Below are 15,789 nucleotides of genomic sequence, written 5' to 3'. Positions count from 1 at the left end.
TACAGAGAAAATCTGTTCCCATCTCTATCTAAATCCTCTTTGCTGTCCCTCACTGAGGACCCAAGGCTGCCCCAGAGCAAGTACTCCCCTTCTTGTCTCCTGTCCATCACTCAGCTGCCATCTTGTTTCCATTGTTCTGCCCCATTCTGTGGTGTTCTTATCAATCCCTCTTCTTAGCTACAGACTTTATGGGGAGGGCCAGCAGTTCCCTCACATTGAGCCACAGAGGTCCCCTTCTTAGAGCCACAGCTATTCCTGTCATTGTTAAACTGAGTCTGTCTGCACAATGCACTGTTTTGGGTTTCATACACATTCCCGATGAACTCTAAGATAGGTCACCTATTCCTGAATGAAGGAGACTGTCCCCCAGATGTGATAAGTCTCTCTTGTGTTTTTTTATTATTATTATTATTACTACTACTACTACTACTACTTTTGCTTCTCTTTAAGAACAGGAGGAAAGAGAAAAGAAACAAGTTAAAGGTATACAAAAATTTTAATATAAATGTGCCTTGTATAATGTAAAGGTTGCATTTATCCAGCTTTATTGAGGTGTGATTTACAAATAGAAATTATATATATTTTAGTTGTACAACATGTTTTTGTTGGTTTTCATTTTTTGTGGTGCTGGGAATTGAACCCAGGGCCTTGTGCATGCGAGGCAAGCACTCTACCAACTGAGCTATATCACCAGCCTGTAACAAGTTTTGATGTACATATACTTTGTGAAATGATTGCCACCAGACAGGGTAACTCAGAAGATACGGGGCTGTGAAAATACACATGCTGTTGGGAGTGGGGTAAGAATAACTGCCTGATAATTCTTTCTTGGAATTAAAAAAGTACAAAAAGGTGGTATCACCCAACCCCAGAGGGAATAACTTGCCGTCTTTTTCCGGAAGGATTTGACATTTTATCATAACCCTTGCTGCTGAAATTAGTAAGAATTAAAATGAACATCTCTCACCTTTCTGGCTGCCAGCATCATGAAAGGGTGGCCTGTTCCTTTCATGACATATAACTTGGGTGGCTTTGGGGAGAGGAGTCCTGTTGGCCTGAGCCCACTAGTCCATGTGAATCTAGAGCCTCTGACCACACTGAATTGCTCTAATCTAACTCCTGTAAGCAGGTAGTGGGATTTCACGGTGTGTGCAGCTTGCATGAGTTTGTGACTCGGGCCTTAGAAACTTGGTAAGTTAATACAAGTGATACGCACAGTAACCTGTCCTGCAGCAATCTTAACTAGACCTGTGTCTCACAGTATTGGGAATACATAATTGGAGGCTGAAAACTGATATTCCTCTTTTATGTAAGGCAGTCTTTAGAAATCTAATACCTCCTTTGAAAAGTCCAGTGTGTTTAAATTAATGCTGTTTGGCTGGTCTGAAGATAGAAAATAGGTTAGCATTAAGGCCAGGATTCCTTTAGTAATTACTTTTTTCTATTGGTAATAACTATTTCTTTAGAAATGACGTTAACATTCTACCAAAAACACAGCAGTAATCCAAAAGTTAATGTTCTGTTCATTTATAATTATATTTAATTCATATTTATGAGTTGTTGAGAGAGAGGAATAAGAAAGAAGTAAGTAAAAAAAAATATTACAGAAGAAACAATTTAAGACAACATTTTTTTCCTGATAGTCTGAAAGCTGTACATAGACTCTGAAAGATGGAAAACCTGATTTTTTAAAAAGTTACATAAAACCAGATTTTCTTAGCTACTACTGCAAATCTGTATTTTTATTATTTTCTAGTGGCACTGATGAATTCAGTGGATAGACTTTCTTCATTTCTTCTTTTTTACTAAACAAAATATTAACATAAACATCTCCATGATTTTGTTTCCGGTAAGTCAATTAGATTTGTGGGGCTTTTTAACCAGGAAAAATTCTGCATCTTTACATAGTCATTGAACAAGTAGCTTTGTGTCATTTCCTTTGAATCGTCCATGAAGCCTGATGTATTATTAATGAATTAATTTCTTGGTGGTAGAGGCCTGTGAATAGCGTCCTGTGAATGGGCAGTTGCCTGGTGGGGCCAGTTTTGGCTGCTGTCATTTAACATGTGTTGCTCTATTGTGAAGTCTTACCCAGCCATAGGACAATGCTCATTTAATCCACCATGATGGGACCTACACACCCTGAGCCCAAGCTGGATGCCAGGGTCAGTTACCCAGCCACCGGGGCTGGGACACCGCTCTGCTTCACTGCCCAGTTGCTGTAATCGTTTTGCCTGCCGTTAATTTTCCCTAAACCAGGGAAAATGCATGTGCAAGCAGTGAAATGTTCTCAAAAGAGATTCCAAACTGGTCGGCTGGGGTTGTTGCCTCCATTCCAGAATGGAGGCAGCATTCCAGGGAGCGTAAGTTCCTTCCTTCCTCCTGGAAATGGAAGCGTCTGGGCCCACGAGATCCCTGATGTTCTGAGGTCCAGAGTAGCAGATGGCATTATGATTTTCCAAATCCTGATGAACATTCTAACTGAACTTGTTCATTTCACAGTATGTAGTTCTATTTTTTTCATTTCCTCTCTCTCCCTCGCTCCCTCCCTCTCCCCCTCTCTTTGTTCCTCTCATATTAACTAATTTTAAACTGCTGCAGTATCTCCGTTAGCCAGCTTTACAGTCCCTTCTCTCTGATATTTATTGTATGGAACCAAGTATAGCCCAAATTCACATATAATTCTAAGCCCTTGGTTTGTAGCTGATGTCACATTTGGGTTTGTTTAAAAACGTAAGCAAATGCAGCCGTCCTCATACTTCATGCAGTTACTGCAAGTTCTGTTTTTCCCCTTATCTGTAGCTTGCAGTGCAGGTGGCAAATGGCAGTAATTATTTTAACTAACAGTTGAGTGAACATTCAGGAGGACATCCAGTGTGGGGATGTGGACTGGGTTTGCAGTGAGTGCCGAGTCTGGCTTGGTGGTGTTCTGGCTTGTTGGTTTTCCAGGACACGGACCTGCCAGGTTCTTGCACTTGAGCAGTGTGTGGACGTGGTTCACATCCTTGCCTGCAAGAAGGGGAATTCTTCCTTCCATTTAGGAACCTATTAAGGATTATTTTTCTCTCCTAGATTTCCTCTCTTGTTGTTTGATATAGTTTACAATCTATCATTAATCTGAGACTGCTTTAAATCAGTGCTTCTTTGCATAGAAACTGGTTGGAATGCCAGTGTATATATTAACATTATAATTTAGGGCCTGAATCAAACATGTGTAGCTGGACTTTTCCAGAGGGGGAAAAAATTGACCTTACCAGAGTAGGAAATTCAAACACTATATAGGGACAAGGTAAAACCACAGGTAGGAATTGCTGAATAATTACCTTTAGACCAGCCTGAGCAGGAGTCTTCCCACGAGGGTGAGCTCATTTAATGGTTCCTAAAACTCAATCTTGTGGATGTCAATGGTCATGCTTGATTATTTGCAGCAGTGTTTTATGGAAAAGCAATGGAAATGCATTGGGAGGCTACAGAGAAAGAGGACAATAACAGGTTTTACTTTTGTGAATGAAATCCCTTTGGTATGAGACAAGTTTTTTTTTTGTTTGTTTTTGTTTTTTTGTTTTGTTTTTGTTTTGTTTTTGCTGCTCTGCCTAAGCCACTGGAAAGGGAGGTGTGGGTGGATGTTAGTGTGCGAGTGTATGTGTGCTGCTCACATAGGCACTGCTAAATAAATGCTGTGTACTGTAGCTTATAACCAACAAGAGACCTAAAATAAAAAGAAACCAAAAAAAAAAATGTTTATTGACTTCGGAAAGGAAGCAATTGCAAATACTGTTTAAAAGGTCAACCCATTTTCCATTTCCCCACCCCACCTATTTTCAAGGGATTTTATTAAACACCAGGATCTTTGCTATGTATATAGAAAATCTCTAAGTAAATGTAATTTTTTTATACGACAACAAAATAAGTAGACTAAATGAAAAGTTTGCTATAACATTAATGACAAAGATTATTCCTCTTTACTAAAGAACTTTTGAAACACATTTAGGAGGAAAATAAAATAGGAAAAATATCTGTATTTCAGATTTCAGTTACCTAGAGACAGATTTCTTTAGACCTGTTCACTTATATTTTGTGTTTTTTTTATAAGCCATCTGGTAGTGATGTTCACTTGGCCAACAGCTGGTTCTCCTTGATTGAGGGGTTTTCAGGTCGGGTAGGTGTTTCAGTGGTGGAAATTCAGGCCGTAAGCCCCAGGTTTCAGGCCCATCTGAGACAAGTTAAATGAGCTGCTACTGTCAGCCCAGACCCAGCAGACAGAACTTCACACCAAAATGCCCACACATGTAATTTGTCACGTCTGGCAACCCAGAGCATGGGGTGACCCAGTGTGGAAATTGAGTCATCTTTCACTTTCTCTGCTCAGGGCTTGATGTGGAGTGGGATGAGTAAAAGGAGGGCTCTCTCCAGTCTCCTGCTGAGGGGTCGGAGGCTTTTATCTCTGGTGACATCATCTGCAAGCCTTCCTAAATTCCAAGCCCCGCTCCCACTCCAACACTGTCCTGCGTAACACTCCAAAGAGTAGGTCAGTTCCATCCTCATTATGAAATTAAAAAGACATTTAAAGCCAAAAACACCGATTGTTCCTTCATAGAATAGCCATGCTTTTACAAACTCCATGTGTGTAACAAGCATTAGTCGAATTTGTACCAGTCCACTGCATGGGCAAGGTTTACACGGGCAACTCAGTCTCTGACAAGCCAGGAGCACCTGACCGTTCATTCCCCACCTTTCTCCCTCTGATAAAACGTGTTGCTCTTTTTTTCCTGGTTACAGTCTTACAGCCAAAGCATGCACATGCAAACCTTGGAGTTGTTCGAGATGTTAAATCTTTGATATTTCTCCACAACCTGCCATGGGATTCTACTTTGGACTGGTAGTTTGGGGTTTGTAGATTAGCTTCTGCAGAGATATTTAAAGTCAGGGTCCAGTTTTTTGGTTTTTGTTTTTTGCAAATGAAGTTTCCTCCCCAAGGGAGCACAGATTTTTCCTATGGATTCTACCAGTTGTCTCACAAAGATGCTACTTTAAAGCAGTGGGCAGTAGAGGATCAAAAAACAATTTGGGGGCTGACAGACAAAATGCTGTTCTGTCTGACATAAAATTACTGGAATTACAAATGACCTTTGATCCCTGAACTGAGGAGAGAGGAGGAGTGATCTAAGATTGCTGTACCAGTTAGTAGGAACCCCACTGCCTGAGACCAGAAATTACTGCCCAGGCCACAGGAACATCAGATTTGAATTACTTACTTTTAAAACATGGAGCATAACTCTCAGTTTGGGGCTCTGTGTGATTCTTGATGCCATGACAGCAGTAAGTCTAGAAATAGACTATTTTTAAAAAATTATTTAACATGACAGGCTGATTTAATCTGACCACAACACAACTGACCTTAGAATTTTCCAGTGCAGCCAACACCGCAAGCTTTTTTTATTAATACATAATAAAACTTTATTTCTCACTCACATATTGGTCCAGGAGGAGGATTTTTGGTCAGTGAGGTGAGGGGAGGCTAAGCTCTTCCTGTTTATTCCAGGACAAAAATGAAGTCCTCAGGAATATTTTTAAAGTGAAGGCCCCTTAACTTTTCGTTTCTTACTGTTGTAACAAGCAACCAGAAACCCAGTATTGTAAAACACACACTGAGAGTTTGAGAAGCTGCCCTTCTGTCTTCCCTATGTTTTACTGCAGTACATGTAAAACTTGGTTTGTGCACAGGCAGAATTGAGTAGGACACAGACCTTCATATTCAAGGTTCTTGTATTCCCTCTTGCCCTCCTGGAGTGAGGAAGGAGGATGGCAGGAGAACAAAAAAAAAGTGTACCCCGTATACTCCAGACTCTTAAACAGGTTTAGTGTTCCCTATCCAAACTGCTTAGGACCACAAGTATTTCAGATTTCAGGGTTTTTCAGATTTTGGAATAGTTGTATAGTTTGCCGGTTGAGCATCCCTAATCCAAAAACCTGAAATCCAAATGCATTAAATTCAAAACTTTATTCAAAACATTTCCCCTTTCAGAGTCATATGTACCAGCCAATCTGAATCAAAACCTCAGGACTCCCCAGTACCACCTGAGCACCTACCTTGGCATTGCTACTGGGCCCCTCCCTCCATCTTTCAGGACTGTTTATTAGGGACGCGTATCTCATCCCTCTGAACAATACAAAAATCCTTTGTGGATATGCGTTAAGTATCAGCCATCCCACAATGCCAAACTCATTTCCTTCAATGTAGTAGGCACTCAAAAAAATTCTTGACTGAATGAGCAAAAAAAATAATGAATGTATCATTTTTATACACTACTTTGTGCCCGTCAGCATCTGAATTAACTACCTCTCCACTGTCAGGTTCCATGGTCATCTTGAATTATGAAAAGGCCAAAAATAAAGTCCTCAGGAATATTCCTAAAACAAAGGCCCCTTAACTTTTTTCCAATTGTGTACTTAGGCTTTTCCCTTATATAAAATAGAGTTCTACTAAGAATCTGTTTTATTTGAGTTTTAAAAAATAGCCCCTTTATCTTTTTAGGCTTTCTATTTTGACATAATTTTAGAGTTGTATGTAGTTATAAGAAAAAATAGAGATCCTATGTACCCTCCACTCAGTTTCCCTTAGTGGTAATGTAAGTATTGTCCAACATCACAATCAGGAAACTGACATTGAATACACAAGATACAAACCACCGATCATAATTTTTTCATATCTTACCAGTGTTACTGGATTGATTTTGTGGCAGGGGAGAGTGGGAGTTGGTAATAAGCATTAATGATTAGCATGGACCCAGTTAAAACCAAAATATATCATGGTTTCAAAAAAGAACACCTCTTTAAAATCATGGTCTCCCTTTTAAGTAAGTCATTTCAAAAGCATTTTTCTCAGTTACATTTTCTATATTTGGAGTATCCAATGTACCTTCCTGCTCTCAAGGTCACAAAGTGGCCAGGCACAGTGGCACATGCCTGTAATCCCAGCTACTCAGGAGGCCAAGGCAGGAGGATCACAAGTTCAAGACCAACCTCAGCAAATTAGTGAGACCCTGTCTCAAAATAAAAAATTAAAAGGACTGGGGATGCAGTGGCACATGCCTGTAATCCCAGCAACTCGGGAGGCTGAGGCAAGAGGATCACCAGTTCAAAGCCAGCCTCAGCAAAAGTGAGATGCTAAGCAACTCAGTAAAGCCCTATCTCTAAATAAAATACAAAATAGGGCTGGAGATGTGGCTCAGTGGTTGAGTGCCCCGAGTTCAATCTCCAGTACCCCCCAAATAAATGGGGAGAGGAAGGGGGAAGGCTGGGGATGCAGCTCTGTGGTAGAGCATTTGCGTAGCATGTGCAAGCCCTGGGTTCAGTTCCCAGCAGCTGCGATTAGGATTGAACTTCCTTCTGCCTCCCCACCCTCCACCTCTTTGAGTGCATAAGGTACACACACACACACACACACACACACACACACTCTCACACACTCAGATTTTCTGTGGCTTGCCTTTTTCTATGCCTGAGTACCTTGCTGACAAGTGCTAATAACAAAATACCCAGAGAGAGTCAGATTGAAGTTAGCACACATTAAACATTCTGAACTTGTCCTTTTGCTCATAGATTGTGCATAATTAATAATTAAACAGTTTCCGTTGTAATGGGTTGACCTTCCTGAACTGTTCATTATTCACAAGGCAAAGGCATCACTCAAACTTCTTTCCCTTTGTCCCTTCTCTGTGCTCTGGCGTATCGCATGCTTGCGTTCCAGTTGTTTAGCAAATGGGGCTGACCAGGTAGTTCCTGAAACCTCTGAGACTTGGAGCCTGTCCTCCTTGGTGACCAGAATTGCTTGCTGAAACACTTTATGGCAGCTGTTTTTATATAACAGTTGCCTGCTCAAGAACAAAATCCAGCCTGGGCCCACTGGCAGGACTCTAAAGTTGATTTGGGACCAGAATCTCAGGTTAAGGCTTTTGGTTAAGGTTATGTCCGCTGTATCATTCCACACCTCCATACTGAGAAGTTCAACAGAAAACCATCCCCAAAAAGCCCTTTATGTGACATATGGCACCAAGACCTTAAAAAGAGTAACTTTTATTAACAATTTAGAGTCAGTTTTAGCCGGTACTGAGAGTTAGCAGTATTGCTGCTTCTTTAATCTGTGTTTGTTTTCAAAATGTGTTTCTCCACTTTATCTGAACCCATGTTTTACAGAGGACATTTTTGATAAGTAGCAGCAACTACTTTACTGGGTTCTCAGAGTCCCTTGGGATGGGTGTCAGTGCCCCCTCTGGCTCCATGGTTACCAGATGTATTCCCTTCCTGGGAGTTGTGGTAAGCTGAAGCCCAAGCTGAGTTCCCCTGCTCTCCCTCCTGCCCACCGATTTGAACTAATATCAAAATAGGTAGGTTCTTGGAGACCTTTCATGTCCTGATCTACACTAACTTCTACTTTTATTTTTTAAAGAGAAAAGTGTACTTTAAAACCCTCCAGCACAGTGGACATCCTCAGGTGTATTTATCTGCTTCCCTTTGGCATGTTAATAGCCTACATATTTTTGTGGAATTGGAAGCTCTCTGGGGTCTCCTTTGCCCAGTGTTTACATGTGTCATTTCCATCACCCCTACCAGTCAGTCTGTCTTCTGCATTTTAGAAAATTCTTCCTTGATGCACAAGAGACATGGATTTTAGAATGAAAAGAAGTATCTGGCATTATGCACATGAAATTAAAATTTCCCCCCACATCTTTGATGAGTGATTCTTTCCAGGCACCACTGAGATGAGAATCCACTGTGGTTCTGGGAAGTCGACTTGGGTTGGCATTTTCAGAAGTGAAATAAATTATTCATGGGTACCACCCAGTGTTCCTTAGTTTTATAATACGAGGAACTTAACAGTCTGCAATATCAGGTCTTAAATAAAATTAACTACCCATGCAAGATGTCACATTTTCTTTTTTTGTTTCTCATCCATGTTAAAATGACATCTTCATCAAGTTGCCTTGTCTATAATTCATTAACTTGCTCTGGGTATCATGCTTCGAAATGAGACCCACATTAGCATCATGTTTTATACCAGATCGTGGTAGAGAACCATCCAGAATTTTAACCATCTTGGTAAATATTCAGCCCCATTAAGACAGCATGCTTTTGTTTTCCTACATACTGCATTTTAAAGCTTCTTCTACTCAGATACTTCCAATACTCTAGGAAAGAGCGATAGAGCAAAAGAAAGATCTAAGAGAATGACTTCAAGAAGCTTCCTAACTGATCAGAGTTCATAATAATTTCTGCACCTCAGACTTTGAACTATCTTTTTACTAATGGTTTTTGAGACAGTAAAATGTCATTTCTTGAACTGGACCTTGTGGAATCTTGCAGGCTTGGTGATATATATGGCTTTCCTAAAACAGGCCAAGGCTGAAATTGATATCATGTTTTATTTTTGCTCTTCAAACCAATGGGACTTCTGTGACCATTTTATAGTACCTTTATCGAGGACTTGTCATGTCATTGTGTGCCTTGTTTCTTTTGAGTAGACTGCTTCGTCAGCCACCGTTTTTCATGTCCTCTCTATGTAATGCCTGCATGTAAGCCTTTGAACTTGGCAAGATTTTATTCCACTCCCATTTTCTTTTGTTTTCCTTTTCTCTGGAAGCCTTTCTCCACTGAGAATTTTAAGTTTCGAATCACCAGCCTTCCCCTCCTCTGGATGAGGAGAGTAAATGCTAAGAGGATAGATATGCAAAAACCAAGAACTATTTTGTTCTGGGTCCTCTTCTGTTAACCTCTTTGGGATTTTTTTTTCTCTTCCTTTTTCTTTTTTCTTTTTTTTTTTTTGGCCACTTTGACCCCCTCAGTTCCTTTTGATTTAATTGTATTTTCCAGCAGTTTCCAATTGTTTGAATTGGAAACAAAGCCTTAATAAGAGTTCTAGTTAATTTTCTGTCTTGTAATTACCGATCTCATTTTTCTGATAATTGGCCACAGCAATTATATGTATATTTACTAATCACATAGGAGGCTGTGCAATTGTATCTATCTGCCACCATTGATAATGACACGCATATTGCAGAGGTGCTTTTATCATCTTCTTTTTTCCACTACATCAAAGCTATTTCCTCTCGTTCTCAATAATGAATACATGCATGCATTTGACACAGTTGTGTGCTAGAGAAATTGTTTGGCTCCCACCAAATGCTGCATGCTCTGAGTTTCTTGCCTGCAGCGCTGGAAGGTTGTATGTAATGATATATTGCTCATCCAAATGGCCAAAGCACTCCAAAGCACAGTGAGATTAAAATAAGTCATTCCTTTGTTAATTTAAATAGGTGCATGTATCATACTTTGCAGGGCACTTTGTGTAGGGATGTCAGGGAGGAAAAAAGCCGCCGAAAGGTATTTTTAATAGCAAATGAGAATAGATGAGAATGGAGTCATTTGCAGCTGCCTACTTTATGTGGCTCTCTTGTTCCAACTGTAGGTCTAATGAGATGACTGTTAAAGTACTCTGCAGTGTAATTTCATTACATCCTGAGCTGTTACACTATAAACACAGTGGCGCTCTCTGTCATTCTTGGAAAAACTCCTAAATTCTTAAAGCCTTCCTTTGCAAATGGTAATGGGGGGCCGCTCCCCGTGTTCCCTGGCGGCGGCTGCTGTGCAGTTTCTTCTCTTCTGCGGGACTCGCACCTCCATCCCAGTTTGGTTTGGTGGCAATGGTAGGAGTCTTCCTCGCGTCCTTCATTCGCTGGCTCTCTCCTATGACAAGTTGGCCCAGGCTGGCAAAGAGGCTGAAATTCTTTTTCCTGAAACAACTTTCTCTATAAATGCCTTTCTTTACAGTTTTTTTTTTTTTAAATAATCTGACACAAAGGTACCAGTTTAGGGACAAGCGGTTAAGAGCCTTTGAATATATAAATAAATGTAAATAAACAGGAAAGTGTAAATAAATAGCAAACCTAGTAAAGGAAACAAAGGTCAACACAAGAATAATTTCACAGCTCTTTGTTAATTACAAGACCATTTGTGTGTTACTTAAATAATCATTAATTTCTCATTTACACTTTCCCCACCTTCCTTCCTACCCTGTGGCTATCATTGTCCTTTTTTCACCTCCCCTCCTTCTTTGCTCGCATGTTTCTCACCAACATAAAATGTGTGCGTTGAAATTTGGCATTTTTGCCTAAATGTGGGGAAGAGGGTGTAGCCGTCTTTTTAACTGGATGAGGCCTCCTGTCATTATGCTCATCTTTATGCTGCTCCTCTGCGGGGGGAGGGGAGGGGACAGAAGGGAAAGAAAGGAAAGCAATGCTCGTGACTTTTGGTGACTTGTTTTTCCTCCATCCCAGGATTCGCCCGTCCTTCCGGTTGGAGAGTTCTCCGAGCCATTTGTACATTTCATCACTCAGTGGTGAGCCTGTTTGCAAACATGCCATGCCCTCAATGTAAATGATACATGCCATTAACTCGCGGCTCCGGGAGACCTTATGGCTCTCCCTGCTTCCTTTTGGAGGCGGGAGGGACTTCAGGGCCTTGGGCAGATGGGACAGCAAAGCTGAAGAAATTGTTTAAATTATGTAAACGTTATTTACACAAAGGGTCATAAACGTACTTCGGAGGCTCCTTCCTGTTTTAATAAACTGCTGAGAGTCAGGCTCCTTCTTAGAGCACAGAACACTGTTCCATCCTGTTTTTTTTTTTCCTCCCTAAGAAATACACAATTTTATAGCCCCTATTGAACAGACATATGAAGCTTATTTTTATTAATGTAACCTCAAGTTACCCATAAAACTGCCTGTCACTTAGTGGAAGCAGCATAGTTTATTAATTCATCGGATTTTCAGTAAATAACTTTTATCTTTGGTTATATTTTAAACACAATACTGGGGTCCCATTTCACTGAATTTTGATGTTTGAAAGATTCTGAAAGCATAGTTCCTTTAGGCCTTCTTCAACCCTTAAAAAACTAAGAGGAATCCAGGTTTAGACCAAAGGATCCTCAGAGCCCCGAGGAACCCCAGGTCCCCATGCACCTGGGGAAGCATGCCCTGTCTGCCCAGAGTTCTTCCCTAGCCTTCTATCTTTTCCTCACACCAGGAAGTGTCTTTCTTCCATTAGCCCCTTCCATTCTCCCCTTCCCTGTCCTGCAGCACCCCTGTGCCCTCTCTCTCACCCCAGCATGGAGTATCACCAGGAGAGACGAGGAAACTGGGAGCGTAGGAATAACTGTCCCCAAGGACATTCTGGAACTCCTTCATAACTCCCTTTGCTCCTCTCTCCCTCCTCACCCAAGTCCTGCTTCCCTCCCCCTCAGTCAGTCCACTGTGCAAAGCACACAGGCAGCACCTGTCAGAAGGAGTCCTTCCATCCTGGGGTGCAGCGAGGTAGTGCAGTCAGGAATCTGTGCTGAATGGAGTGATGGTACTCTGTCCCCTCCCCCATGATCCATCTGATGAGTACGCTAAAGTGAAACCAAGAAATATTCCTTAATATAAACGTCAAGCTTTATCACCTTCTTGACTAAGTATAATATGTTACCTTTTAATAAAAATGTCTCATGCAGTTTATATTCCACAGCAAAAAAAAAAAAAAAATGTCGGGAAGACATTTCCACCCCCATCACGGACTTAAAATTTTTTAACACTGTTTCTGTATATTTAAAATACTTTGTATATGTATTCTATAGCTTTTAGGGACTATTTTTGTTCTAAAAACCTATTTTTCCCAAAGCATGCCATGTTGAGAAAAAAAGCATACATATTGATTAAACACTAGAATCCTTAGCTTTTCTGAATCTCATTAATGACGTTAGAACCATTATACAAGATCATTTATTAATTTCTTAATTTCCTTTAAATGGAATTACTAAAAGCACTCAGAATCACATCATAGGCATACCCCACTTTGAGATGCAAAATTGAAAAACAAACCGTGCAATTCGTATGCTACCTGGAACCCCTTTTGGGCATCACCACTCCTGGCTCCAGAGACGTTGGATTTGTGACAGACCACTTATCTCATTGTGTGGTCTTGAAACCAACCCAGGAGTGGGACTGACCCAGACAACCAGGGAGAAAAGTGGGTGAGGCTTTACTACCCTCCTATCCAAAAAAATTAATCCGTTGTTAGATAAAAGTTTTATGGAGACAGAGGGAGGGATAACCTGTGTTGTAATTTCTACAGATGTCAAGCCAAAAGAGAAATAATAGTGGGTAATAGCCTTGTTTTCCCAAGAGATACAGCTACTTTGGAATGTCAGATTAGGACTGTTACCAACTCCATAGTGAGACAGCTTGAATTACTTGCTAATGGATGCAGTATTTGAGAGGTGCATATGGTTATTTATAGGGAAGGCAAATGTCCTCGATGTCATTAATGGTTCATAACTACGGTTCTAGTTTACAAAATGATCATTAAATCTCTCTATTTAAAAAATAGTACTGTCAGCAAATGCAGAGATTATAATGAACGGTTTTATTTTTTTTCTTGTTAGAGGGTGATTTTATAAAGAAAAGTCATCTGTATTCTTTTCCAAATGATCGAAGAAGCAGGAGTCTCTTTTCATGTCTTCATACCACAGATGCCAAGTTTAGAACAAACATGGTCATCAAGTAGGCAGTACCCATGGTCACCTTAGTACCATTTATGTGTTTTATCACATAGCTAAGTACATGCTTCAGCCACTAATTATACTCTTGGATGGGAGACAAGAAATATTTTGCATGAAGAATGTAATTCTTTAAGCAGCTTAAACAAACTTAGCTGTCCCATAGCTGTTGAATGAATTATCAACTGGCATTGTAGCCAAAATAAATTCAAGTCAAGATAATGTATAAGAACCTATCTGTAATTTCGCAGCATTATCTAGATTTCTGACCTCTTTTATATATTACTTGTCATTGAGAATAGTAGTAAAGGAATGAAATGTATTCTCATTTGACTTGACAGTCACATGTGTTTGTTTTTTTTTTACTGTCTTATACCAGTAACCAAACAGAAATATATTGATTTAAGATTGAAATAAATTGAGCCGGGTGCTAGAGCACATGACAGTGATTCAGGAGGCTAAGGCAGGAGGATTGAAAATTCAAGGCCAGCCTTGACAACTTAGACCCCATCTCAAAAAAAAAAGGCTGGGGGATTAGGGCTGCAGCACATCCCAGGGTTCTAGTACTGACAAAAAAAAAAATTGAAATGAATAGATAACTGAATCAGAGAAAAATGTTGCTGCTGCTTTTCCATGTTAACTTCAGAAGTAGAAGTACAATAAATTTAAATTCATTATTTACCTGTATTTCAAAAGTAACAAAAACAAACAAACCAAAAAAAAAAACCTTGTGTTTCTAATTCATGAAGTCCCCAGAAATCTGATTAAAGGCCAAAATTAAAGAAAGGGAATATATGTTTATGCTTGAGCATAAAGAATTGAACATGATGGATTTTGAAAACATCCAGATTCAAGGAAAAATAGTCAGAGGTGTAAATTAACAGCAAAAATTTATGAATGATATAGATAATATGAGGGGGTTTTTTTGTTTGTTTGTTTTTTCTCCCACAGCATGCGAAAACAGCCAAAAGAAAGGCCAGCACCTGAGGAATTGATGGTAAGTTCATTTTTTTAGTTCCATTCAAATTCTCCAGTTATACATTTATGTTTAACATTCTATTAAAAAGATCAGAGTGGAGTTTCAGAAATCCACAAGCTCTGGAAAGGCAGAATTGTATACTTGATTTAGGTAGGTGTTTCTGAAATTCATATCCTCAGATATGGTTCTTAGGTTTTTAAAAACCTACCACCCTTTTGAAATGTAATACAGAACTCTCCTGCCTCCCTCAAGAACCTCAAACTTAATGTCAATTATTCTGTGTCCTCATTTGTTGTTACAGCCTTTCGGAAGCCAAAGGGCTGGTAACAGAGGGGAGAGTCAGTGTGTGTTAAGTGTTTGGTGTAGTCCTACAGGAAGGAGTCTGATTATGGCATGGAGTCCTGGATTCATGTGGAATGAAATTAGGCTGGCTGTAAAAGAACAAGTCAATGTGAATCTTTGGTCTTTCCTCAGAAACAGACACTACAAGGCTGCCAGCACTGTGTCCTCAGTTCCAAGGCATCCTTCTTTGATTGCGAATGACAGTTTTTACTCAAGCAGGGAGAGGAACAGAGAGCTCCCTAACAATTCCCAAATGGTCATTTATTTAGTGCAGATTGTTGATTTGACAATGCACAAGCTGTTAGAATGACGTTAGGATGGGGCATTAGTAAATAATAATTATGGTCTACTCTTTTCCAAGTTTTTGCATACTACCCTGTCTTTAGATCACTGCAATCAGAGCAAATCACCACTGATTTTCCTTTACCTTTTTAAACAGTGTACATTTTACAGATATTGGTCCAGAGCTTTTCATTCTTCAAAGTCCATCCTAATAAATGCTCTAAGTGCCCAAACTTTTATACAATACAGGTTTCCTCTCCACTCATAGAGAACCTTTCCCTTTTACATCATAAGTGCTCTCCAGGTAGGGAGTTTTCTCCTTTGTGTTGCCCCAAGAGCAAAAATTCAATTTTTAGCATAGTTTCAAGTTAAAGTTCACCCTAAAACCTCTGCAATTTACAGCTATGCTGGTTTCATGTCTAGAATAAACTGGGATGGGTTGGGGGTTTTATTGGGTTTTGGTTTGGTTTTGTTTTCCTTCTCTTTGGTGATTGGGGAATCCTTGCAGTTAGTCACATTTGAGAAGACTTGGAACAGGTTCCAGAGATGTTTACCTTGTGCATTATTAAGCTATGGCTCGATAGCTCAGCTATTA

The 15,789-nt window shown here is 40.0% G+C and overlaps 1 protein-coding gene and 1 non-coding gene across 8 annotated transcripts in view; one reads left to right on the top strand and one right to left on the bottom strand.

Moving 5' to 3' along the window:
• The window catches only part of Map2k5 (mitogen-activated protein kinase kinase 5), a 238,111-nt gene that overhangs the window by 187,784 nt on the left and 34,538 nt on the right, over positions 1-15,789 (top strand). For 6 of the 7 annotated variants that reach the window (XM_046426490.2, XM_046426493.2, XM_046426492.2 and 3 more), the window contains 2 exons: positions 11,334-11,395; positions 14,543-14,588. In XM_046426490.2, coding sequence (XP_046282446.1) covers positions 11,334-11,395; positions 14,543-14,588 — 108 coding nt within the window. Of the gene's footprint in view, positions 1-11,333; positions 11,396-14,542; positions 14,589-15,789 lie in introns of those variants that run through there. The other variant, XR_006847739.2, reaches the window with a different exon arrangement.
• On the bottom strand, positions 620-692 carry Trnaa-cgc (transfer RNA alanine (anticodon CGC)). The gene has a single exon. It is a non-coding gene; the product is annotated as a tRNA-Ala (tRNA).

This window comes from Marmota monax, unplaced genomic scaffold, assembly GCF_021218885.2.
Source record: "Marmota monax isolate L192 unplaced genomic scaffold, Marmota_monax_Labrador192_F-V1.1 WCK01_AAM20220418_F8-fsc00078, whole genome shotgun sequence".
Lineage (NCBI taxonomy): Eukaryota > Metazoa > Chordata > Mammalia > Rodentia > Sciuridae > Marmota > Marmota monax.
This window is presented reverse-complemented; position numbering and strand designations above follow the sequence as displayed.